The sequence below is a fragment of the Balearica regulorum genome, chromosome 5, assembly GCF_011004875.1.
Source record: "Balearica regulorum gibbericeps isolate bBalReg1 chromosome 5, bBalReg1.pri, whole genome shotgun sequence".
Taxonomy (NCBI): domain Eukaryota; kingdom Metazoa; phylum Chordata; class Aves; order Gruiformes; family Gruidae; genus Balearica; species Balearica regulorum.
The window spans coordinates 35,163,948-35,191,041 of NC_046188.1; the positions used below are offsets into that span (position 1 = coordinate 35,163,948).

At 43.5% G+C, this 27,094-nt stretch overlaps 1 protein-coding gene and 1 long non-coding RNA gene across 2 annotated transcripts; one reads left to right on the forward strand and one right to left on the reverse strand.

Moving 5' to 3' along the window:
• Positions 1–26: 26 nt before the first annotated feature.
• LOC142602037 (uncharacterized) lies at positions 27–16,858 on the reverse strand. The gene is made up of 3 exons (XR_012835671.1): positions 16,689–16,858; positions 1,004–1,103; positions 27–891 (listed from the first exon to the last, which is right to left on the reverse strand). It is a non-coding gene; the product is annotated as an uncharacterized LOC142602037 (long non-coding RNA).
• Positions 15,809–26,757, forward strand: GREM1 (gremlin 1, DAN family BMP antagonist). The gene is made up of 2 exons (XM_075754122.1): positions 15,809–16,170; positions 23,005–26,757. Exon 2 carries the CDS (start codon positions 23,006–23,008, stop codon positions 23,558–23,560), a length of 555 nt encoding a protein of 184 aa, XP_075610237.1. The 5' UTR covers positions 15,809–16,170; position 23,005; the 3' UTR covers positions 23,561–26,757.
• The last annotated feature ends 337 nt before the right edge of the window (positions 26,758–27,094 follow it).

The window sequence follows — 27,094 nt, forward strand, 5'->3', positions numbered from 1 at the left end:
CGGTCCTCTCACGTCATTTAGGGGTAGATTGCACAACTCTGTAACATTCTAGGCTGAACTATCATGTCTTTCATCATATTTCCTCTTTAAAAAAAAATCTGGAAGAGAAAATGAAATAGTATGTAACGCAGTGGGGTTTATTCTCATATGTGACACGATATTGAGGAGTTTGTGTGAATCACCGAGCTCCTTGCACTTCCAGTGCCTGGAATGGGATGGGAGTAATAATCCAGCTGTTCACGCGAGAGAATTTATATTCTCTGCTGCTTAAGCTTACTCTTTTTATCTGTGCTCCTGCTTAGTCTTCACAGAGGTATTGAGAGTTGCAGAGCTGCAAAGGCTGTCTCCAAACCCAGAAAAAACTCTGTGTCATGGCACGAATCTGACCTCCGAACCCAGTGATGCCCTGCGTGTGTGAAACGGTCGTTCCTCCCACCTGAGCCCACAGCCAGCCGCTGGCACAGCCACGAGGCTTCCAGTTGCTCAGAGGCTGGAGTTCCACCTCTAAGAAACTGCTGTTTCTTCAGGTACTCAACTTTTAATCTGAGCTACATTCTGTCCTTATTAGCTCCAGTAAATTCTGTGTTAATCACAAAAACAAAGCAACCACGAAGGCAATTTATTTCTTTTTTTAAGCTCTTAGTATGGACCAGCACATAATTAAAGGTGGTGTGTAAGTAAATGGGGGGCTTCAAAATGGAGGGGCAAAGAAGTACTGTTTGCTTAATAGTATCAGAAATCCCACATCTGATTTCTCGAAGCACTTTGGCTTACTTACTACGCGCCCTGCATAGGGATGTGATGATCCGGCACTGCAAACTGACCGAACAGGGATCCCCGGTGGCTGCCCGTGACCCCGGTGGGGCCTGAGGAGCTGTCCTTCTCATAGATCTGCACAGAGCAGGCAAATTACACAATTTAGATGTGGTTTTGTCTGTAAAGGCAAGCAACACCCACCCCCCCCCCCGCCCTTTACACTGAACAATACAATGATGCATCTTACAGGAACTGTCTGCTGGAAGAAATCAAACGCGTGGCGGTGAGCAGCCATCTGCTGAGTCCATCAGGCAGCTTGAGTGTTTCACCAGGAAGACTCAACTGCACTATTGTGAAAGTTTAATAAAATATAGCTATTAACACACAATAGAGATGAATTACTCTAATTTCAGTTTCATAGTAGAGCTGTCTTTCTGTACTGGGATTGGTAGTCCCAGATTAACTAAAAAAACCCCCCAAAACCAAGCAAAAAAAGTTGGCCCTCCTGTTTCTCCAACAACAGTCCAAACATATATATATATATGGTTTTTTCATAAAGAATCATCACAGTGCTGGTCTTTGGGAATCAATGAACGAAGATACCAACTATCCCCTCACTAAGAGCTCACTCCACCAAAGCAATACTTACAGGAATGTAACCAGCTGCTCAGCTCTTACAGGTGTAATCACTCTTTTACATTTATGATGGATGTGAATTAGGGAGCATGTATATTGCTATTGTTGTTTAGAATTTTCAATTAAAACCTTTTTAGATTATTTTGAAATCTGCAAGTGTGTTAATTACCTCTAACATATTTGAGACACAATGTGCTTGAAAGAAGCTATACAAAATAAAGTATTTCCATGCAACATTGCTTGTGTCTGGTAAAGAAATATTTATGGCCCTTGTTTTAAAAAAGCATTATGTAACCGAGCAGATTATAGTATTTGATATGTCACACAAAACTTACTCTGGGGGTGCATGTGTATATATATGTGTACACACACACACACACATACCAATATATACTATTTAAAAGATAGTATCGTCTTATAATAAACTCAGTAGTAAAGAGTATAAAGATGTCAACCCACAGAAGAAAGCAATATAAAAATGCTTAGTGAATTATTTAGGAGGGGAAATAGCGATATGCTTCTTTTTATTGGCACGTTTGCACTCACCTAACAAAACCATGCCGCTAATCTATTCAGCAACTCACGAGCAAACCAAAGAAACTTGGAAGCAGTTCCTGGGAATGTGATGTCAGAGTCCCGAGAGTCACTTACGGGACTGTAAGTAAAGCTGATCTGAAGCTTATTTTATCAAAATATGATGAAGCGTATCTTCATCTGTTAAACTGAGGAAGGACACAGGCAGAAAGATGACTACCAAGTCAATTAAGTTTGTGGCTTTGCTGCGGATAAAGTAAAATTCAAGCCCCTTTGTTTCCAAATGTCAGGAGTTGGGGATGAAGAAAAGTATTTTTTTGATGATGAAGAGAAGATGAAGTCCACGCCCTCAAATCAGGCCTTTAACCAGTAGCTGTGTGAAAGTGTTGAAAAGGTTTTGTTTTCATTTTCATGCTGTACAAAAACATTTAAATTTGTTGGGAAAAAGCCCCTAACAACCCAAACCAAATGGAATCTTTTGGCCTTTTCACTGGTAAGCTCATTAAACCAACTCTTACCTCATTTGTAATGCTGTAACACTTGTCCTGTGAATAAATTTTTATGCAAGTACTTCTTAACATACAAGTCTGGAATGTCTGGATCATTAAGACAAGGAGTTCAAAGATAACTTTTCAGTCAAAGTCACAGACTCAGATTTATGGAAGGAGAAAAGGAAGGTAAGCAGATTCAGAACATGTTACCATGACCACGCAAAAATTTAAAATTTATGAGGAAAGTACAATTTCATGTGACCCATAGGGGAGATGTATGTGTTCACTGTTTTAATAGCTACGTGAGCTATAGGTAAGATTTAAGGTACCCCTCCAATGATAAGCAAAGATAACGAGCTCCCTTAAAATGCTTAGCCACTGATGATGAGCTACTCAGACACAAACTAAATAAAAGCTAAAAGGAAATGCAAGAAGAAGAGGGTGCAATTGCCATCACGAAGGGCCCCATGAACCACAAATATGGCTGACTGGCACAGGACTGGGTTCTAAGCCATGATTTCTAAATATGAGACAATGAAAGGATTAAATGAATTATTTCCAAGGCACGTACATGGTCCAGGTCTACCATACTCAAGCCTTTTGCTGTTAAGTAAGTGAAGAATGACATTGAATTCCAGTTCATCATCCTAATTCACCATGAGAAGGAAGTATGCAGTATCAGTTCATGTTTGCTTTATTTATGATGCTAATTAATTGCTTCGCTGTGATGATATGGATCCTGACGGTTGGTAGAGCTGCTAGCCATATGTTCGACACATGGGAGCATAACAAACTTTAAATGATGTGAGTGTCATGGCAGCAGCATTACCAATTGGAACTGAAGGAGCTTAAAAAAAATCCCATTTTACTAACAAGGTCTATTTTTGTATGAGTGGCTGAGGTGGGAAAGGAATCAGAGCTGGTAGCAATTCAGAATGGCTTCAGACTTTAAAGATTAGGTAGACTTGAGTCACCTCTTTTTATTTTGTCCTACAGTTCCTGCTACCAAAACACACAAAATCCAGCTCCTATTGCAATGCATGGGTGTCTTTTACATTTAATTGCTGTGTTTCTTCACCCTGCTCTGCTCTCCAAGAAAAACAGTGGTGGGAGTCAGTGGCTAAATTTCATTGTAAACTGAGGCAAAGGAGAAAGCACAAAGAAAAACAATGTGTTATTTGCTACTAGCCTCAAACTGTCCTGTTTTGCCTAACGAGTGTCATTCATTTGCAGACCATTAAGCCCTGATTTTAAATGTATAAACACTGACTACTTTTATTCCAGGTCTTTGTTCCAAATCTAACCGCCATACGACAGTGTAACTTTCCTGGGAGTCATAAATATCTCTGCTACAGATGATAGGGTTTTTAGGTCTAGGTATCTGAATATTTGTTAGATCACAGAACAGGCATAGCTTTGATGCTGAATTCCGTCTTAGCCTCTTCTAATTAATTCTTTATTCTGAGAAACAAACAAAAAAAACCCCTAGTTCTTCAGTGCATTATCTACATTCTAATGCCCAGAAGTCCTCTAAAAGTGGCTGAAATTCAAGTGGGATAGCCCCTATGGGGAAATGCGGTCCTGACTCCTCATCCTAACATAGAACACCTTTCTACATTGGGGAATAAAATACTATGCTGTGGCATTTTATATTTCCAAATGGACAAAACAGACTCATGAAAGAACAAGTCAGGTCATCCAGAGAAGCACTCATAATTCATCATTGGTTAATTCCCCCCCCCCCCCCCCTTTTTTTTAAGAACGCTGCATCAGTGACTAACTCAATTGCAAAACTTTAAGTGACTCCAACGGTTAGTGCAACGGCTATAAGATTTATAGGCTTTAAAGTTGTGTTACTGCAATTGAAGTAAGAAACCTATTTTTAATGCTGCATGAAACATTTATCAATTTAAAAAATTGTCGTAACTGATTTAAGTAAGTTCTTTCCAAGTCATTGTTATAACAGACCAGCATTGCTGTCATAGTTTGTGCATAGACCCTGGCTATTGGTTAAATTGCCAAACAACCCTACGACTCAGCTGCCACAGGGGTTTGTGCGTGCGCAGGTAACGTGCGTGCGCACAGTTAAAAAAGCAGAAAAGTTTGCCCTGCTTCTCATTCCTTACAGCTTCTTCCTGCTATTCCCACAGTGTCTCCAGCTTTACTGCAGACTTTCTGATTATTATGGGTCTGAAGTTATGGGATCCCAGAAGACTTGGTTTCAGGGGCTCTCATGAGTGCAAGTTATCCAGCATGCAAGCAACACGTGTCAGAAGAACGTACATTTCTTTCAATTTAAACTACATTACTTATTTTCTGCATTAGTAGTTGAGGCTATATTCTAATTTCTGGGGCTCACCACCAGTATTGGTTATTCCCTGCTGTGTTTTCGTGTTCTCAGCAGCAACCTACGAGACATTTAGAAGGACAAGAATTATGCACAAACTTGAAGACCTTCATAGACTTCCTCTAAAATATCTGTTGCTTGTTAAAACCACTTTGTGTTTATTTTGTTGTATATCTGGAGGTTTACAAAACTGGGAACTATTTCCAATTAACAGATGGGTGAACGCTTGCAAAGAGGTTGAGGGCCGGCTCCACTAAAGGCTTAAGTGCCCACAGCGGGCCTTGTGTAGAATAGAAGTACCAAAGTCCAAGCACACGATCCTCAAACCCTGCCTCCCTTGCCTGAGTCCTTGGGCTATTAAAGTCTACATGCAACCATGTTTTCTTGTCAATGAAGTACCTCAGGCACCTAACCTTCTACTGTGCATGCCTAGGACTGTTAGAAACTTGGTGAACCTGCATAGCTCTACACCTATCTCGGTCCTAATCCTAGCCTGAATCCATGAACTTGGCAATTCCTCCCCTATATTCCCTGGGGGAACCAGCCTGGTAAGGACTCACCTCACACACGTCTACAGGACCAGGCATTGCACAAAATACCACAGCAGAAGTAGACAGTTTAATTAAAAAAAAAAAAAAAAAAAAAGTGTCTGGAAGAGGTATGGCAAAAGAATCAAAGCTCCATCAGCATCTGAGAAGGGGATCAAGAATAAACACAAATTTGTCATCTAGTGGTTAGTAGGGCAAGGTGAACATAAGGAATGACAGGGTAACACCTGGGCTCTAGCTAATCCTCAAGGAGTGTTTGGGTAGCCAGGCAGGCACTGGATAAAAACACAACAGTAGTCTTAGAGCATGGCAAAACCAAGCCAACCACCCTCCCCCATCCTCCCCAGTAGATGGCTTATTTTGGCTCCCTGTCTTTATTTAATTGCTTCCTGAATTGTTGAACAGCCTCAGCAGGGGAGGTGCAGAGAACTCCCGTACAAATAGGCTCCTGCCTCGTAGCTAAGAGGCTGCTACACCTCTGGAGGTGCAGGAGATACAGGTTTGAACCCCTCCAGTGAGTAGATGGAGACCACAATATTTTATTTTCTGATTCCTGAAACAATATCGCCCTTCTTTCACTCACTTTTAATGTAATTTTTTTTTCCGGGAAAATTAGATGTATTTAGCTGCTACTCAAGTAATTGGAAGACTGTTACATTTAGCAAGACTTGGAGATTAGCAAGGGTTCATTTACGTGACTGTGCATTCTTTGTTCTACTAACTTAAAAAATATCTTTAAATCATTTTGCATCTGTTGAAAAGGAAGCATTTTTAAACCCTGCTTCCTTACTCACTATTAGCATTCCAGTGACAAATTCAATCTTGCAATCATTATCATGAAGAGTTTGATGACCAAGGGCTCCAGAGATCCTAAGGGACCCTGTTCGTGTTGCTAACAGGACATCTCCTTACAGCAAGACATGTTATAAGCATTTTCAGCGTTGAAACGAAGATAAAATCTTTGTCTCCACACCAGCAGGAATAATTCTTTTCAAGGCGATTTCGGGTGGAATTCTCCCTATTAAAATATGCAGGGCAAAATACTGAAGGGGTTTTCAAAGCTTTTCCAGAAGCTGGTGATAGTATACTCAAAGCAACAGGGATCTGGACCGCAGAGAAAGCAAACAATTTGACTGGAGATAAGAAAACATAAAAGGACTTGGTCTTACAAAGTACTTCTCTAAATCAGAAACAAAGAAGTCACATTAGTGACATAGTTAGTCACAATAACAAAGAAGTTACGGTGGTTTTTCTCTATCTAGGAAGGCGGGTTTGATACACCTGATTGTAGTAGTCACCTCCTCCCCTTAATGCACAGAGGCCTTCTAAACAAATCGTCCTACCTCCGTTCCATAAAAAAAGGGCTTTCTGCCTCTAGATAGCCTGTGCCCTCATCTGGATTTATCTCAACCAATTACATCAAGATAAAAACCACTGCACCTTGCCTCTGGTATGTTTTTACATCATGATAGCTGTCTTAACGTAAAAACTTCAGCTTACAGGAAAGGCATAGCCAAAAGAAGTCGTAAACGCTGAATGCAAGAATTTGGAACTATATTAAAAAGGAGGATTTCTTCTTTGCCTCACAACACAGGAAAACATCCTGTTTGTTTCTGTTTTCTCTTTGGTCAGATCAGAACAAGAATTCACTACAAGGATCTTCTTTTTTTTTCCTCTTTTTTTTTCTCTTTTTTTTTTTAATGTGTCTGATTGATAGCTTTTGATGACGCCAGCTCCCAAGGATTCTTTCCTCTAAATGTTCTATTATATTTTTCAAAAGGAAAAATATGTAATTTTTACTGTGAATTCATACGTTCATTTTGAAACCCTGACAAGAAATAATAATACCTCCTTCGCAAGGAGTCTAGTTCCATCTGGTTGAGAACCAAAAAGCCATGCCACAGTCTGATCTGAAGTGTAATTGATTGGGTCACTTGCAATTTAACTTCTTCGCTTACGTCTTTAGTGCATTAAGACTTCCTGGGGAGGGGAAAGAAAACTGTTTACATTTTTAGACTTTTTAAAAGTGCATCCAAAAGCTCCAAGTGTTTGGTGCCTGATTAATTACAAACACCTAGAGGATTGCTCCCGAGCCTATTTACAGAATCTCTCCTAACATCAAGTGATTTTACACTTTTCCAGGCACTTCGAATTGCATATTATTTGTGGGGGAAAAAATAATAAAAAATTAATCAAACTGCCAGTGAAAGCAGCTAATGGAGAATTGCTGGGCAGTGTGGTTAGTCCCAGAATGTCAGATGACAGCTCTTCCATGGCTCTGAACAGCTCCACAGGCAGGGAAGAGTGATGTCTGCTGTATTTGGAGAATAAAGTAAAAGGCTTGAAAAATTGCTAATTAGAATTCAAGATACTGTAAGAAAGGGAAAGATCAATGAATAAATATCCAACTGCCCTTAGCCAAACAGGCTAAACAGGATACTTTTGACAAGGAAACAGAAGAAGCAAAACAGAGCAGTTGGAAATATCAAGACAAGAGATTTGGCCCTAGGCTCGCCTGTGTAGTTTCCCAGAAGTGATTTCTTTTTTGGCAATTTTTGAAAGAGTAAATTTTTGGTAACCATACAGATAAAAAATAGATTATTTTTGTATTTTACTATTATTGTACTGTACTTTTAATTCGTAAGTTCGCAAAGGTTAGCGTTCTAATATACACATCAGCTAGAGTGCCCTTTAACAGGAGAAAGATGTCTACATAAATTATTTTGGGGTCCTTTAGAAAGGCTCGCCTGACTCAAGTCTCTTGGATTGTTGTGTGCATTTCATTTTATACACTCCAAATAGCCCCACTGAAAACAAAGTCAAGCATCTGGCAAGTCCCTGCAGGATTCAAGTCCGAATCTAAGTTTAGCAAAAAAAAATGAAGTATGCGCACAAGTCCACCTTTCTTACAAAAGCACTTAACTCTCTGTTTGCATTTATGTATATACTTAAAATGCTATTAAAATCAACAAAGACTGCTAAACTGGAGCCTTATCTTTAGCAGTGCTATTAGATAACCACAACTGGTTAAACACTTGTCTGCCTTTAGATTTTTTTTTTGTCCACAACAGTGAAAACTTGGCTTATTCACTGGAAATATCATTTTTTTATTGTGGAGAATTACAGAAGTTAAAAGGCCTTCTTCCCCATTAAAAGCTTTTAGAAATTTCAAAATGGATGCATTCAAGCACGTAGACACAAAATAGGTGAAAGTTAAAAAAAAAAATCAAATTCTCTTCCCAGATTAAGTCAAACTCTCAGCTCCTCTAATCAACTGCTCATTTCATGGGAAATTTGGTACCGAACCAGCTTTAAGGATTTAGGCCAAAATTATTCTGGCTCCTTTGAAAACTCCGTTCCCTATTGCAGTTTTATAGGTGGGGAAATGGAGTCAAGAGAAACATCAGTGTAAGTGAAAAAGGGAAAAGGATGAAGGTGGGGGGGTGAGGTGTATTTGTGCCTCTTACACCTCTTCTTCTTGACACAGAGACTATCTAAATAAAAAACCAGCAGTGAGGAAGAGTTCTGTTTCTTCCCACCTGCATTAGTATTCACTGCAAGAAGTGGACTAACCGACGCTGGAGCAGTACAACTGTTTAACAGAGTTCTTTCCTTCCCATAACACAGCAGCCATTTCTGTGACACTGGATTTCAAATATAAAATGCAGAAGTTCTACACAGTCTAAATAAGTTTTTGTCTCAGCCAAAAAGGGCTTCAGCGCTTTCATTCCTGCAAAGCTACTTTTTTTATCTGGTATTCCATTTTTACCCAGATATTGCCAGGAAAAACAAAAAGAACAGATAACGATTCGAATTTTGAAAAGAGGGCAATGGGATAAAAGAAAAACCCAAACCAAAACAAAAGCCTTGCAAATCCCCTTACATAATAAAATAGTTCTCCTGCCTCTCTTACTCCTTTTTCTTTTGCTACAGGCAGTAAGTGGCAGTCAGGAAAAAAAGCCTAGACTTGTTAACTTCCAGCTATCTACCTTGCCCACTAGGATGACATCATACGCCCTAACGGTGTTGCACAGAAGCCCCCACACGACAGGGAAGAGAAGGCACCCCTCTTCCAGGTAACATCCTGAGTTACAGGTGGCTACACAACAACAAACTGCCTTTCATCACAGCAAGAAAGGAGTGAAAGGGACTCTTTTGCCAGAACTACCTATACATGTCTTAAAAGTGCATGTAATCTGTCTAAGATGTTGGGACGCAGTAAGGTGTGGGAAGGGAGTCTTTTAGTTTTGCAGCGTAACTGGAAACTGTATTTCATAGCTGTCATGCCCCTGGAATGAAATATGTAAGCAAATAACACATCGAGCTCCTTAGATGCCTCCTTTCAGAATACCCAGTTACGCCTTCAGACTATAAGGGCTTCTTATACTCACACAAACCCGGTTTGCTTAGCTGCGTCACTTCTTGTATCCCATTGCTCCAAAGCTGCCCTGAAAGCAAAGCATGTCAGCAAACACCTCCTACAGCTTCATGAGACAGAAGAAAAAGAAAAGCAAATGCATGAGGGCAGAGGAATTTTTCATGGGTATTTTATGGCTTTCATTTTCTTGGCAAATTCTTCTATAGCCATCAAATACATACGACGCATCAAAAAAATTGTGAAAAGAATTATAAAAAGGTTAGCTTGACAAATGATATTTCCTCATTTGGCATGAAAGTTTATATTTGTCCAGCAGTCAAACTTCATCCTAATAAAATAAGCTTGTCTAAATCACTTTTGAAAAATAGTCACATATGGATTGTATTATATATGTAGGTGTTTTGAGGCCAGAAAACATATTTTTTGTTCTATGTCTGCAGCACATAGCAGAGTGGAATGCTGGTGGGTGACCATGGCTCTAGGTGCAGAGATCATTACAAGCCCACAACCTGACTCTGCACGTAGTATACGCTAAACAAGAAAGCTTTTTCAGACATACCAGGCCACCATACTTTTCAGAGTGGGATCCCAGACTTTAAAAGTCTTTAGCTGCTAAAAGCTAGGGATTTTATCTTGAACCCATTCATTCTTTTGATTTCCAATGTTCTGTTTCTGAACATTCACAAATGAAATGGGAGTGTATTCCTAGATGAAGTAGTATTTTGAAAGTAAAAAAATAATTTTTTTAAAAAAGATTTCATTTAAAAAACCCCACAAAATAAACATTTTCCCTTACTTAACTTTCATTCAGCTGATGGAAATCTACACATTAAAATGTTGATGTTCTGTCAACCTAAATTTAAAATACTGTTTTTTTCAATAAGTACAATATTATCCAAATCTTTCTTCTCAGGCTGTGGGATGGAGCCTCAGCCACATGGACATTAACTCTAAAACTCAAATAAGATAAAGATTAAAATTCTTTAACTAAACAAAACTTTGTTAGTCTCAAGTAATTTTTGCACAGTCTCAAGCTTGATTTTTCTTGTAAATTTTATGAGAAATTTAACTCATTTCAGACTAACCACAGCCTTTTCTGCTATTATTTTATACGGCTCGATATGAAGAACAACGGTCAGATAAGGTTCAGCTACCCTATTTAAATGAGGGGTTTTTTTATACAATAATAGGTAATGGAATAATAAATAGTGAAGTACCTGATCAAGAACCACAGGACTGGTATGTTAATAGAGTATCTTGAAACCAAAGCCCACAACATCTCCTTCCCTCATCTTATGCTATTTATTACTGTCTACCTACTTAGGTTTGAAATAAAAAAAGGAAAAATCCTTTCCTTGTTGGTTTACCATAAGGCTTTTTGTCCATTACTTTTGGATATATCTAAGTCCAACATGGAACTGGATTCTTTGAGTGTCACTTCTTTTCTATGACAAAACCCAGGGCTTTTTTTCCCATGTAAAGCCAACAAGCTCCCACACCTGGGCAATAATGTAATGATGGAGCATTTCTGTGCCCAGCCCATCCAATACACACTACATATAACCTTGCTTATGCTCCAAGTCATGAATTACACTGCTCATCTTGCCCATCAAGATAGAAAGATCAGCTGTGTACACGACCAGAAGGTCAGCAATCCCCATAATGTGAAGATATGCCTCATCTCTGAGACTGTCTCCCACAAAATTCATCTCTGAAACCAGACATCTCTGCAACCAGACATCTCTGCAACGCGCACTTTGTCACATCAAATAACAACTGTGCCAAAATTCATCGCCTCACACCTCCACTGGACAGCTTCACATCCCCCCCCAGGATGGCAGGTGGTGAGGAGCAGACTGCAGTGGAAGTCAGTGCTTGCTTCTTGCCTTGTTACGAGCTCAATAAGAAAAGTTATGGTTGTGTTGGTGAGACAACTTCTTCCTTAACACTTCGCTCCCTTATTTTCACAAGATTTTCACAAGCACCACCGGAATTTTAAAGGGCAAAAAGCACAGCAAAACATCACTACCTCTGTATTAACAAGAAGTTGAAGCAAGCTGGTAGCTAGGTATGTAGATGCGTACATTCCTATTTTATACTTCAAAATACACGAATAGAGTGGTTTGGCATTACTCTTCTTGAATGTTACCAACAGAAAGGAAATATATCAAGTCACTGGCATACAAAAAGCACTGAGAACATTAGAGATTTTGTCATCAATGGCTGAGTTTTATGCACCCTTTTAGTTTTTCCTCTGTAAATTGGTGCCAGATTCATAGCCCTGTAAACGAAGCTCCTTTCTCTCCTTACCAGAACAGTTCAAAATACCAAGTAAAGCAGTTCAGATGTGCCCCATCTCTGCTGGACAGCTTGCCTTACTTCTGACCTGGAAGAACACGTCTAGGAGTGAGGGCCGTTGGATTTCTAGGTATACTAGGGCCAGATTCTCAGCTGGCGTAAATCAGTTACATCTCTCTGAAGTTATTATAAGCTATTCCAATTTACTCAAGAAGAGAATCTGGCCCCTGTCAGTCTTTGGCTTCTCTGTAAAGGCTTTTAATAAGGCGCCAACTGTCCTGGCAGTGAGGATATATTGAGTAGAGCTCAAAGTTAGCAGTAGCAGACAGGAGCTCAGCCCAATAACATTTTTCTCTGCAAGAATTAAGTACAGCTCTTCTTTTAAGCTTAAAACAATTCTTACTGTTCCACTCAAACAAAGAACAACTCACACAGCGAATACCAGCAAGAAATGGGAGAGGAAATTTAAAAAAAAAAAAAAAACAACAAAAAACCCAAACCAACAAAACAATAGCGAGTAGTTGAATCCAGCCAGGTTCATACTACACGCCGTTACCACCCCATGGCACTGAAGCTCTTCATCTCAAACCTATGCCACAAAAATATGCATATTCCCATAGGCCTCTTTTATACTAAATAATTACATGCGATTACCCCATCAGTATTTCAGCTCCAAGTAGCAGCACTGGTGAGCATCAACAGAATTCCAAGTGTGGATAAGGGGGGAGGAAGGGAAGTATTTTATTTTAAGCAGTAGGGGCTTTTTAAGCCCAAAGAGAGCAGAACCTTGTCTTTGGTTAGGATCTGACCAGCACAGATGAACCTTTGGAGTAAACTTGTTAAAGAATCCAGCAGTGTAAGGACTATAAACTTCTAAGCTGGAAATGATCTGGATACCTGATGTTAAAAGAACAATGAGGAAAAAGACATCTTTCCCCCATCTCCTTCAACCACAAAGAAATAAAAATAGACATAAATGTTTCTTCTTTTTTGCCAAGTCTTTTTTTAGAAATTATTGTAGTTGTTGTTGTTGTTGTTGTTATTATTATTATTTCTACTTTCATTCAGCCCAAGGAAGCAGATACAGCTACAATTACTTACCTTATTGGTACCCAACTGGTTTATTTTTCTGAACGAGCAGGCAAACTCTTGCAGGAATAATTCTACTTTGCAACAATCAGAGAAATCCGAAAAATTGTCCTCCTGGACCCAAGATGCTAGCGCCTCCTTGAAACACTCTGGATTAAGCTGAGTGAAAAAAACAGATGGGGAAATACGGGGCAGACCATTCAGCCACAAGAAATGGAGAGATGTCTTGAGAAGGCAACATACCTTCCACACCTGGAGATGCTTCCTAAAGGGTTTCTTAGTTTGCTTTAAGTCAGACTGAGATCTACTCAAGATCAGCCACTCTGGCTAGATGCTTGACTGCAGTGAGACATTAAGCGGAGATGACTGCTCTGCAATAGATGTCCAGAAATATCATCATCTAGGAAAGCCAATGCCAGAGCGTCATGTAAACTACACACCAGAAAATTACAGCAATTCCTGGAAGTGCATGCAGTGCCAGTGCCATCATCAGGTGCCAACAGGAGCTCAGAGCAACCACAGAAACACTTCCTCCAGCACCAAATGCCTGGACCATACCGTCGGGAAAGGGGAAGTCCCCCAGCCCACCAGCCTGGCTCTAGGGCAGGTAATCGGAGTAAGAGACAGAGAGCAGAAGAGAGGTGAATAGACCCCTTCCCTACACATCAGCGCAACTACTTAACAGAAGAAAAAGAAAAGGAGCATAAAGTCTGCTGACATACTGAGAGGTGGAGTTGTGATTTTTAATCTGGATTCACAAAGGAAGGATTCCAGTTAATTAAAAACATTTATTAATTTTAAAAGCAGTTGAGTAAAATAACAAAAAAATCCTAAAAACTCCCTAGGCCTCTCCTTCCATCCATCTAGATGTCATCTGCTGTGATTCTTTGCCAGCAATCCTTCCCCCCTTCATTGTATTTGAATTTCAGTGGCCCCTGCACACCAACACATTTTCTCTCTCATGCTGCCACCTACCACTGCACTACAGTTTGCTTGCCCTGTTACTTCTGCAGCATTTCTACACGCTGCTGGTCAAGTAATTGAAGTGATTCTTTTTTAACAAGTTATTGCTAAATGTGTGCGTGAATTACAACAATGGGCCTAACTTACTACCTTGCTGAGCGCTCATCTATGTAACTGGCACTAAGTAGAGTCATGCTTGAGCCTTAGCTGATGCGAAGCACTCCAGAAAGTCAGAAACCTGGCATCTTGCCTAGACCCAGCATCCCTAAGATAGCTGATCCTTTCATTTTATTTTGTCTTCCCCATTGGCAAAACCGGGGACAATAAAAATCTCTATTTGCCAAATGAGATCCGGGCCACTCCGAGGCCCAAGGTGGGTGCTGACTACCAGGGCTGGGTCACTGAGCTGCAGGGCTGGTTTGGTTCACAGGCAGTAATTCGTGCTGGACAGTCAGGAGAAAACAAACCGTTGCTTGCAGCACCGCCTGCACATCCCAGTTCCGTCGCAGGGCGCTTCTATTTGCTTTGCTTTGCTTGCTGCTGGGTGATGCCCACCGCTGGAAGCGGCAGCTGACAAACGTCTCAGTTTAATTAGCAAGCCCAAAGGTCAACCCATATTTCAGAGGCTGCTCCTGCTCGTAATGACTCCGTCCCTCCGTGGCGTTGCAGCCCTCCGTGCTAAAAAGCCCGTGGGAGGCGAGCGCCGGTGCTGGAGCGCCTGGAGGCCGGGGCGGCCGGGTGGCACCGGGGGAGGTGCGGGCTGCCACTGCGGGGCTGCGAGGACCCCTCGCCCCCCCTAGGGCTCTGCCAGGTCCCCTCGCCCCCCTAGGGCTCTGCCTCTCCACGCCCCCAAGCCCACGCTGGCTTCAGACGGGGTAAGCTTCGGGCAGCCGCAGCGTGGAGAGGCTCCCCCCGGTTACGGCAGCGAAGGGCTCGGTCCGCAAAGACGCTCAGCCCCGCCGGTTTTTGCCCAACTCCGAGTTTTGTCCCCCCGTGGGGGCTGGCCCGAGCATCGCGGCCGCCTTGCCTAGGGGCTCCGGAGCAGCAGTCTGCGGAGCGGCCGCGGATGCGGAGCGGTGACTCCCCCCGGGGCTGCCCCGACGGGCGGGAGGCTCCGGCCGCCTCCGCGCTCAGCCCAGGCGGGACGCGCCGCTCCTTCGCCGTCTCTGCCCTTCGCGGGATGCCTGAGAAGCCCGCAGACCTCTGAGAGAGGCAGTGACGGGAGGGGGAAAAGCCACCCGATGTGTCCCGCCTCTTGCGGGACAAAAAAAAAATAATTTAATAATAATAAAAAAAATCTATCACTGATAAAGAGCTATGAGCGCGGCTGCGGATTGGGAGCCAGGGTTTAACACCCACCCCCGCACACACACATACACACAAGGGGGTTTTTTGCTAAAGCTGCGTAATTCATGGCATGTTTGCAGAAGGCAAAACCCAGCAACGCCAGTTTGTAACAGGGAGGGCCGGAAAGGTGGCTGCCTACCTCCCGGCCAAGGCAGGCCGGTAAGGGGCACCCCGCGGCGGCTCCGCTGCGGGACCGCTCGCCCGCCCGGCTCTTGGGCAGGGAAGCGCCCCAGCAGCCCAGCCCGCGGGCCCGGGCAGCGTGCGTGGAAGGGCAGCGGAGGCGCGGGCGGGGGGGTGGGATTTAACTCTTCTTAAATGTCATCCTTTAATGGGGATGGAAAATGTGAATTTTCTGTGCATTCCAGGAACAATTCCTTGGGGTGGTGACCTTTAGCACCGATTCTCTTAAGAGAGGAAAGTAGTCGAGTGTTTATCTGGATGACTGAAAGCTTTCCCTGGTGGAAGTTTATGGAAGTGTTAAAGGGGGCGGATAACACGGGCTTTGGAGGCGCTTGTCCAATGATCTGGAGGGGCTTGGAGAGCAGATCTCAGCTGGCAGACATTTAAATGGGAGACAGCTCGGCGCTGCTGCAATTTGTAGGCAGGATCCGAGACTCTCTCTCTATGGACTCCCGGGCAGCTCCGGGCTCCCACGCCACCCGCTCCGCTGAGTGACCCGCCGGGCAGAGCCCCGCAGAGCCCCAGGCGCCGCCGAGCAGCCGCCGCCGCCGCCGAGCCGGGCCCCGCCGAGGAGCCGCCGCCGCCGCCGCCGCCGCCGCGCAGGTGAGCCGGGACGCGCCGCGTTGCGCTGCGCGCACTCACAGCGGGGGCGCAAACGGTTCCGGCAGCTGCAGAGTTCGGCCGGTCTTTGCGGGAGGCAAAATTTTAATCTCTTTATCCTACCTTCAGGGAGGGGAAGGGGAGGAGTCGTTCATCGGTGTCTAGCGAAACTCCTGGGCGTCTCGGTTTTCCAGCGGATGACACCCGTCCCTCCCGCCAGCGGGAGTGAGGCGGTCACCGACATATCCGCTGCAGTGCTGGGGGTTAGGGCGCCGTTACATCTCTCTCCCCTGACAAGCTCAGGGATAGCAAAAGCCCCGTTAGCTCTGCCTCTCATCTCCGCCTACAGCATCACTCCCGACAAATTGGATTCGGCGCCCACCCGACACACGGCAAAATCCCGGTCCGGCCTCTGCGCGGAGCGGGGGCAGGTTCCCAGGTGCCGGCCCCGTCCCATCCCGTCCCGTCCCGCCGAATTCCCTCTGCGAGACCGCTCAGCCCCCGGCTCTGCCTTTGCAAACCTCTGCTTCTCCGCGGAGCGTGCGCCTGGGCCTCCAGGGGCTCCCCGCGGCGGGGGCCGTATCGCCCGGGGCAGTCGGTGCGTCCGGCGGGGTCGAGCGCCGCGGAGCGGAGGGTTCGCACCGGCAGCGCGCCCGCGGGCAGCGCCGCGCGTCCCGCAACCGCGCGTCCTCAGGCGCCGTCGGGCGGGATGGACGGCGGCTCCGCCGCTGCGCTCGGCGCCCCGCCGCCTTTCCCTCCGCCGCCTCCCCGCCCTGCCCTCCCACCTGACTCGGCGCCAAGGGCGTTTTGCCGCCCCGACGGCTCCGCGCATCCGTCGGCCGCCGCTCCTCTCCCCGGCGCTGACAGGCCCCAGGCTCGGCTCGGCCCCGCCGGAGCCCTCTGCGCAGCGCGCCGGCCCGGTGCGGCCCCGAGGGCGCGGACTGGCCGCGTTCCTCTCGGCCCCGGGACCGCGGCACGACCTAACGCCGAGCTTTTCCCTCCGGGAGGACGCTTGTTCACTCGCCCTGTTTTAATGCCATCCCCCGGGGGCTCGGGAGTCACTTCCAGGGAGCTCGTCCTCCGTTGGGTAGGCCTAGACGGCGGCCGCCCCCCGGGGAGGAGACCCGGGCGGTGTCGCCGGCCACCCGCGAGGAGCGTCCGCCGGGAGCCGGGTGAGCCGCTCCCGGCCGAGCCGAGCCGAGCCGGCGGTCTCTGCGCCCCGACGGCCGCCGGCGACCCGCAGCGCACCCCAGGCTGCGCTCGGCGACAGCCTCGTCTTACCTCGGCGGGTTGGGCCGTGCGGCGGGGCTGTCCCGTCCCGGGAGAGGTCGTCCTGTCCGGTGCGGGGCCGCGGCGGCGGCGGGCTGGGAAGGTGGGCGGCCCCCCTCGCATCCCGGCGGGTTGCGTTGCCCGGCCCCGGTCCCGGCCCGCTCTTCTTGAGCCGTAACGTCCCTGCTCGGCCGTCAGCTGCGGCCCCGGTGCTGGTGTCCCGCTCGTGGCTCCTCTCGGTGAGTGAACCCCGTTTCGCTCATCAGCGCTGAGACCCGGTGCTGGGGAAACGTGCACGGACAAGGGCTCTGAAACACCAGCGTGCGTTTGGCTGACGCTGAAGCGACGCGGGGTTTAGTTACCCGGTTTGTGAGATGCGCGGAGATCTTCGGGTCCAGCGCCGGTAACCCCCGAGGCACTGCTGCCTCCGAGCTACGCCCGGTGATTCGTGAGCTGGAGAACCGCTGCTCTCCTGCCCCCGCTCCTCACTGCGCCGAAAAAGCCTGGGAGTAACCAACTAGCATGCGGTGCAGACCGTGTGTAAGTGATAAAGGGCGCCAACGCCCGTAGCCTTCTGTTCCTCTTTAGGATTCAGTTCCAAGCTGTGCTAAAAGCATTTATTTTTCTCTCGGCGATGTCACCCAGAAATGCGTGGCTTCTCCTGAAGACTTTCTCCTTTTCAGGAGGCATGGCTGCGTGCAGGAGTAAAACTGTTCTGCTGGCTTTAGGGCTCCGTGAGCAAAACTGGAGGGAGTTTCGCTCTGGGGAGTGGAGCTGTCAGGCTGTGTGGGCATCTTTAGGGCAAGTCTAATTCGGGTTTGGTACCAGCCATGCCCACCATGATGTTCAGCTTCCCTGTGGTCCCATAGAATGTCTTGCAGAGCGATACTTTCTTAAAGGGGGAATTCTCTAAGTTTCAAAGTTCTTTTTTTCTTTCTTGTATTGCTGCCTGCAGTCATTACGTGTCTCAAAAAAAGCCATCTCCATGGCTCGCAAGAAAAAATGATATGAAATGTAAATGTATCCCAATTCTACCAGAGATGTTAGTTTTGCTGTCGTGATCTCAGAAGAAAAAAATAATAAATTATGGTTCTCTGGGAACTGCCATTGCCATGCCTTTTTGTATATTTAGAAATGCAGATCTATGAACTATCAAAACACTACATAAGACTATTTCTGTAATTCATATATAATAAGCCAGGCATAAAATTATTCTGATCCTTTGGGACATAAACCACTTCAATTTTCTCAGCAGTCAAAGGGTTGTGTTTTGCCTCTTTCTTTGGCTGGTATTTGAAGCCCACCAAATACATTTATTTTTTTTAGGTCTTCATCAGATTATTTTTCATGTTTTCTGTGAAGCACATGAGTCTATGGCTCATCATAATATTTTCCTAGTAAATATGGTTCACAGATGAAATTATGGGCCTGCTGAGGTCTGTGAGAATTTTGCTGTATATTTCAATAGAACCAGTATTCCATCCAGTTCTTTTAAACAAGTTGCTTTGTGCTAAAAAATTCAGTAATAACTTTCTGACTTTGCTTGGGAACTCACAGGGAAGTGCTGTTTATGAACTGACATGGAGATCCTTAATTTATAGCAGAAAATGTATAAATGAAAAAATTACATCTTAATTGAATGAAATAATAAACCTGAAAGCATTTACACTTTTCTGTGAATGGTTCCTAGTATTAATCCACAAAATTCCGAATCTGTTTTAGATGATGAGATCCCAGGCTCTAGATAAACCACATATGAGGTGATATGAATGTTAGGGCCCAATTCTGCTCCTGTTTGAAGTCAGCAATAAAACTTCTTTTGGCTTTAGGACTAAGAGCTTACAGATGATGAAAAGTAGAATTCAGCTTAGCAGTGAAACATGGAAAGAATAGATTTTGGAAGTATTTTGTTACTTTTTAAAAAATAAATATTAGTTCTATTGGATCTCTGGATCTGCATGAAATAAGTGGGAATTTTGGTTATAGTTGTCTGTTTGTTCAAAGGATTCTCAGATAGACTCTCAAAAAGGTTTCTGGTTATGCTAGTGTAACAGCCAGTGTCAAATACTGAAAAGTTTGCAGAAACTTGGAATATAATTCCTCACAGCTCCTACCCAAGCTCCAGAGTTACTACTTCTGCAGAGTTAAGGCTGAGACAAGGACAAACCCATTTACTTCAGGAGAAATTTCTTTTTGGTAAAACTTTGGGCATGGTAACAGTGATTTAGCTACTTGTGCTCTTCTGTGTTCTATTTTTTTTTTGCAGTAATAAACCCCCCCCCCCCCCCGAAAACCTGTTAAGGAAACATTCACAAACACTGATTCATGGATGGATGAACCACTCTAGTTCCTAGTGTAAGCACACAGAGGTGTTGTCTTCTCTTATAAGCAAATGCCTGGTGCAGAATGCTCACACTGCATTTCGGCTGCTTTCCTTACTGAGGCATACCACCTCATTTGCCTTTGTATTTTGCATTTTTAAAAATAATCTTCGTTTTTTAATAAATGTTTAATAAGTTACTATTAAAAGAAGGTCCTAGCTGCTTAAGGTCCTTGAGCTGCTGTGGGGATCATGGAGTTCACACAGCCTCCTCTGTGGGTTATGTTTAAACTGTATTTAGCCTTAAATGATTGGATTACGTTTACTTTTAGATGTGTGTTTTGGAAGTGACCATAACAAATGGTTTTGCTGAGTTTACTAATTTTCATTTGAATCACAGTTTCTTTTATGAGCATGTGATACGTCTTCTGCGTTTAAGGTTGGAAACAAACTCAGTGAAAAATTACCTTTCCTCCCCCTGTTTAGGATTATATTGAAACACATGCTTGCATTTCCTTAGGGTTAAGCACATACTTAATAAAGATGCATGTATCTGGGATACAGATCCTACAATAGTAAACATTACCGTCAAATTCCCCCAAATTCCCATCCCAAAGTACACCTCATTTTCACATGACTAGACCTTACTGCGTTATCAATTGCGCATTTATGAAAAAAAAAAAGAAAAAAGAAAAAGGTGAAGTAATGTGGAGGTCATCGGTTTTAGAAATAAAAGTAGTCCAGCAATATGCATGTTGGTGGAACTTCAGCTCAGTTATGGGACACTAAACAAACACCTGAACTTTCCTGGCATTGCTTATAAACTAGCAATTTATTTTCAGTTGCATGCAATTACTTTTTTTCTTTTTTTCTTTTTTCTTCTAAGGCTGTGGCAGCATGTTGAGTAAATAAAGTGCATATTAAAATACTGTCTAAATACAGCATGGGTATACAGTTGCAGCAGAAATAGGAATAGTTTTGGAAGGAGTCATTCTGGTCTCTTGAGGAAATAAGCAGTGGTTTATAACTCTTTTTAAAAAATTATTTTAAAGATAAAATTAAATTCAAAAAAGAAATGTGTTTAAATAACATTCAGGTTGTAATAGAAACCGGAAAAACCAGCAAATATGCAGTCCAAGCTGACACTTGAAATTATGCTGCATTAGTCTTCAATTAGAATTCCCGACTTTCTTTTTTGTTCTATGTCAGAGCCTTAAGGTTATTAAAATTGCATGTTCTGTACCATATTTCATTTAGATATTAAAAGCAGCCCTTCCAAGTTGTCTGTTGGAGTCAGCAATAGTGTCATTCTTACATCCCTTACTTGAAGCCTGGAGCTTCTGCCAAACATAGGACATGCTGGTACGTAAACATAAATAAATGAATACATATATTTGTCATATGCATTATAAACTCCAGGTGCTCTAACAATCTGTAGACAAACACTTAAAATATTAGATCCGCAAGCAAATCCCTGAGTACAATTGAACCCCTCTGTGATACTTTTCCACTCCAGTAATTCCTTTCCCAGTCCATTCAGTGAGAAAGGCTTTTTGAACAGCATAATATAACATTTATTTTCTTCGTGTGACTGGAAAGACCTAGTAACTGAGAAATTAACAGCTATCTTTTATAGCAAATGGTACTTACCCTGCGCCTCTGCTGAGTCTCTAGGTGGCCCTTACAGCGTTGGCATTTGGCTGCTTTCCTGCCTAGTTGTGTGGTCTCAGGCAGAGCGGATACAGCCGTCCAGGACGGTGCCCTCGGTTTCACATATGTTTCTTGGGTAGTAACATGAGCAGGACTCTTCGGTTCAAACGCTAATTTGTCCCTTACTGATAAAATGAGTCAAATAAGGCATACAACCCTAGCACTCCAAGCAGGTAGAAGACACCAGCTTCCTCAGGGTTTTTTTTTTTTTCACAATTCTTCCCCTTTTTTAATGCATGTGCCTCTTTGCAGTTCTCCTGTTTCATGGGGTTTTTGCAAGCAGTCTCTCATTTCTGGTGGCTTCTTCCAAGCTCCCATGGGGAGGGTCCCGTGAGAGCCTCGTTTCCCGATCTGTCTCTCTCGCTGCCACATCCCTTGCTTTCCAGAGCAACATGGTACGTCTGGAAGGGGGGAAAGTGTGACTTCCAGTGAGTTTCTTCCTGGGTGGTTGGTGTCTTGAGCTGACTGAGCTGCCGAAAGAGCTCAGAGCTTTGGGAAGCAGCAGGAGTGGTGGAATACGGGAGGCAAGAAAGGCTGTTCCTACACTGGTAGTTAGGTTTGGAGCAGGGGTGCCGTTTTGGAGAACCTAATAGTCTCCACTTACTGCATTTCTTGACGTGTTTTTTTGTGTGCACAAACTGCATTCTTTTCTGGTACTGATACCTCATGATACTTAATGCTGTATATGAAACTCTGCTGTCCTCATATGTCCTTTCAATATCATGCCATGTTCAATGAGTAAAATTCAGAAATCCGAAGAATTCTTCACACTGTGACTGCATCTGTGTAACTTCTATCAAGGATTCAGAGTAATGCCTGAGAAGTTGTAATTTGAAGTTACAGATGCATCTCTTTGAACCTATACCTAAATATGCTTTTATGTTAGTTGTCTGTCTTGTTGCACATCTCTTATCTTAAGCTTCATTACACGCAGACACATTGGACCAATTCAGAGGTGCAGTGTGACAGAGCTTGGGGTGCTGTAATTCAGACAACAGGTGGATATAGCATGCACATTATAGTCTGGATGTATATTATGCAAGAAGCTGTACAGAGCTTCTGAGTCTGACTAAGGAACACAGCTAGACTGGATCTCCTGATCTCCTGAGTCAGAGTTTAGCCCCCTGGTGTTGTAGACAGCTATGTCATATAAATCCATGTGTAGCATAAAATCTGCTCTTTCACTGGTGTAAGTCCGGAGCAACCTTCCTAATGTCAGTGAGCTACGAGAAGGGAACGAGAATTCTTAACTAGGGTAATATACATGGGAAAAAGAGCTGGAAAAAGATGCATGCTACACAGAATGAAATTCTGTTTGGACTACTTTAGCCTCTTTCACTCACCATATATGAAAGCTTTTATCATTTGGTAATTTGGAAACAGCTTTCAGCTGGTAAAGGCTAAATGAATGCATATCTGTTATAAGTACATGTATACACCCCCCCAGCCCACTTCTTTTGTGGAACTGAAAATTTACTGCTTCTGTTGATACCTGAAATCCACAACTATGCTTTATTCCCTCAACTTCCTCCATGTAGGATGGTCCGCACACTGTACGCCGTCGGTGCTGTGTTTCTTCTGATGGGATTTCTGCTACCAGCAGCAGAAGGGAGAAAGAGGAATCGTGGATCTCAAGGTGCTATCCCTCCTCCTGACAAAGATCAGCCCAATGATTCAGAGCAAATGCAGACACAGCAGCAGTCGGGCTCTAGGCATCGAGAACGAGGAAAAGGCACCTCAATGCCTGCCGAAGAGGTGCTGGAGTCTAGTCAGGAGGCCTTGCACATCACTGAGCGCAAATACCTAAAGCGGGATTGGTGTAAAACTCAACCCCTCAAACAAACTATCCACGAAGAAGGCTGCAACAGTCGTACCATTATCAACAGGTTCTGCTACGGCCAGTGCAATTCATTCTACATCCCCAGACATGTCCGTAAAGAAGAAGGCTCCTTCCAGTCTTGCTCCTTCTGCAAGCCCAAGAAATTCACCTCCATGACTGTTACACTCAATTGCCCCGAGCTTCAGCCCCCGAGAAAGAAGAAAAGAATCACCAGAGTTAAGGAGTGCCGGTGTATATCTATTGACTTGGACTAAACTGAGACAAATGTTGTACCGATTGCACTCTGACTGTACGCAATCATTGCCAGCATGAGAATGAGTGGCATGAACTAGCATACCTTCGGGGCTGGACAAAACTGAAAGGAACCTAGTGAATTAACCTAAAATGAGCAAAAAAACCAAAAAAACAAAGAAAAAAAATAAGGGAAGGGCACACGTGTGTTTGTGTGTAAGGGAGAGAATGGATGTGTACAAGCAAATATATAAATGCTCACTACGACAAAAAAAAGTATGAAATATTAAAAAAATCTATTTACCTGCAGTCATGAATTAGGTTTCCTAGTGTATATTCACATTTTTGCCGCTTGCTGGGAAAGTGGAGCTGTGGCTTTTGCTAATGTTCACCTGCCATGCTGTTTGCTTTTGCGGTATTAAGAGAAACATCAAACTGAGAGGACAATATAGTTGAAAGCATGAACCTATTCTTAAATACAAAGTAGGCAAAAAGCAGTTTTAAGCATAGCAAAACCATCACTGAAAATAGCAGGTGTATCAAGAGTTTGTAACATGCTTCTTCAAAAAAATAACTAATCCAAAAGCCGTGTCTGGAGAGCAATGGGGGGATGTGGGAGTGTTGAAAAGTCAGTATAGGAGGATGGAAAACAGAGCTGCAACAAGAAAGCAAAAGGCCAAAGTACGTAGGTAGGGAGTACAAAAGGGAGTAGAAAAAGGGAAGATACATACATGGGAAGACATAGAGGAAGAGATATTGTCTTCTGTTTACGTTTTGCTTTAATTTATATACCTAGTCATATATTACATAAATTAAAGAGAAACTATATACAAGGCTATAAATATACTTCTGAATTCTAATGGCTCTCTAACTCAACCAAAACCCATTCTTGTGCCACTAGGTCCATTTGATGTCTTGTATTTCTGATATCAGTTATTCTTCATATCTACATATATATGTATATGCAGTATCTTTTAGTCATTGGTATCTACACGTACATACAATGAGTATGCATACTCCATTGTGCGTATCCGAACTCTCTCCTTCTCTTTTTCACAGACATACATAAAAACCATACATAACCACAGCACAAAAATCTTGCTAACCAAGACCAAGTACAGAATGGCAGTAATTTAGTACATAAAGAGCAAAGCAAAAATTAAAACAAGCGTCATGTGACTGCAAATGCAATAACCACACAAGAGACAAAAGACACGACATTCATGACTAGTAAACATTGCATTGTTATTGTTATTTTAGCTTTGCCACAGGCATGCAGTTTGTTGAAAAAGAGATGCAGAACTTTGCCAGCAATAATCCTCTTTTTTTATCTTTTACCACAGACTTGCATTTAAACTGGATTTGGACTAAGTAAAGAGAATTTCCTGAAAATTAAAGGCTAACTGCCCCTCTCATTTCAGGGGGAAAAAAAATAAAAGGGGACACACTACTTCCAACAGCTCGATGAATCTCACCTGTGAGGTTATCCTGCCTCTTCTTTCCTTCAGGATTAGGAGCTTAAACTTGATCAGGGCTGTATGTTTGGCAAGAGCACAGAAGGTCCTGCAAAAGAAGTTGGTTTAGCTAGGTGGACCCTGGGCCATTGGACCTGAGGGGCAGCCTCTCCACGCACGTTGCCCTTGCGTTCCTGGGGCTCCGATGGGAAGCCTGGGGCTTGTCTCGCTGGCTGCGTCTCGTACCTCATGGTGTGCAGACTACTCATGCTGTCCTGGGTGCTGGCTTTGCAAGGGCGCTTTCCAGCTGGGTGCTGAAGAGCTCACAGGGTGCTGCACCCCTTCCTGCCTCTGCCTCTGCCTGTGCCGGCGGGGCCCCGACCGCTCGTCCTGGCCGGCGGGGCACCAAAGGAAAGGTGTGTTCCTATGCCAGAGTCAGTACCGGTCCTGAAAGCAACCCAGACATCACTGACGTGAGTGAAGTGGGAGTTAGGTCCAAGTTACTCGTATGACGGGGCTTGGATGGTGCAGGACTAAGTTTCCCCATTCAGCAGCAAGGTCTCTAGTATCCGCTATCAGTGTAACTGTTCTCTCTCACACCAGATGCCTCTCTCAGCCACGAGGTGATTATCTTGACAGCATTTGTGTCCGCTGAACGCTGAGGAAGACAATTCTGCTCTTATTAACATGTCCAAAGGGAAAAATATACAGTGAGTGGCATGTCACAGATGAATCCAGTGGGCCCCTGTTATATCAGACGCCCCAGCTGTTACACAATGTATCACACAGTTATTGGTGATATCCTGCATCTCTGCAATTAATATATTTTTACTGTAAAATCCATTGCTGTGAGGTCTGCATTTGTAAGATTGAGAGATTGCAACTTGTTGATTGATATTATTAAAATGCATTTCATCTGGTATACTCTCAGCAGGTTTGACACATTTCTTCATGGATTTTAAAATCCAATTTTAAAATCTGGAATTACAGGAGGTAGATTTCCACTGTGTGGAATGTGAATAGTAAAACAGAAAGATATGGATATTTAATGTTATTATTAATACAAATCCTCTTTCACTGATAATAGGCGGGGTTGTTTTCCTTTAAAATACTTTTTTGAGTTGGTTTGCAGGGGAAAGAGCCAATCTCAGTCATTGCTGAAAGTTTTGTACTAGCTAAGGTTTCTATTCAAGAAGTGGGAACACCTTAAGAATGAATTTTTTTCTGCTTGTGAAGTTGACAGTAAAGGTCCCATTGCCTTTTACAGTGACTGCTATGTCCCTAAACCCTTAGCCATTAAGCAAAGCTTCAGACATTACTGACTCCTTTATTTAAGATTAGGCTAGCATTCTGAAGGAAAATTGATAAAAGTGTTACAAATCTTTATGTTCCAAACAGCCTGTGCATAGATCATGACGGAACTCCCCTTGAGGCAGATCCCCCCCCCCCAAAAAAGTAAATTTTATACAAAGAACTTTTATGAATTGCTAGTTATTGCCTGAGAGTAAGAAAGTTCTGCTAACTTACAATTATACGAGATATTTAATATCAACCACAATATGTATTTAAATGTCTGCTTTATTCTAAAAACAATGGACTATATAACCTAAGGCTGCAGTATTTTCATGCTCAGTCTCACAAAGCAAAACTTGGTTTAAAATGAAGTTTTAATTATTTTGTAACTGAATAGAATTGGAGTTTTTTCTTCCCAGCGTTTTGTACGTCATTTTAACTACTAGTAACACATAAATAAAATATCTTCTCCAGCCCATGTCTATTGTTGGTTTTTTTTTTCTTTATTTCTTCCTTAAGCTTCCAGCTCTTTCTGGATCTGTTGTACTTTACTCTGACTTCTGTGGTTTCTTCTAATTATAAAAGAGCTTACATTATGACAATGAGACAGACAAGCAATGGCACCATCATTCAACACGGCTACTTCAATAAGGTTTTTAAATGAGATCTGTCACTTCCCCCTCACCCTTCCACAATTTATAGAAGGAAAATCTCAATCTTTACTCACACTTTTACCCTTGTAAACTATATAGTGACAGTTCAAAATATAAATCAGCCTTGAATTGTTGTAGAGTTGAAGTTCGTGTGCCT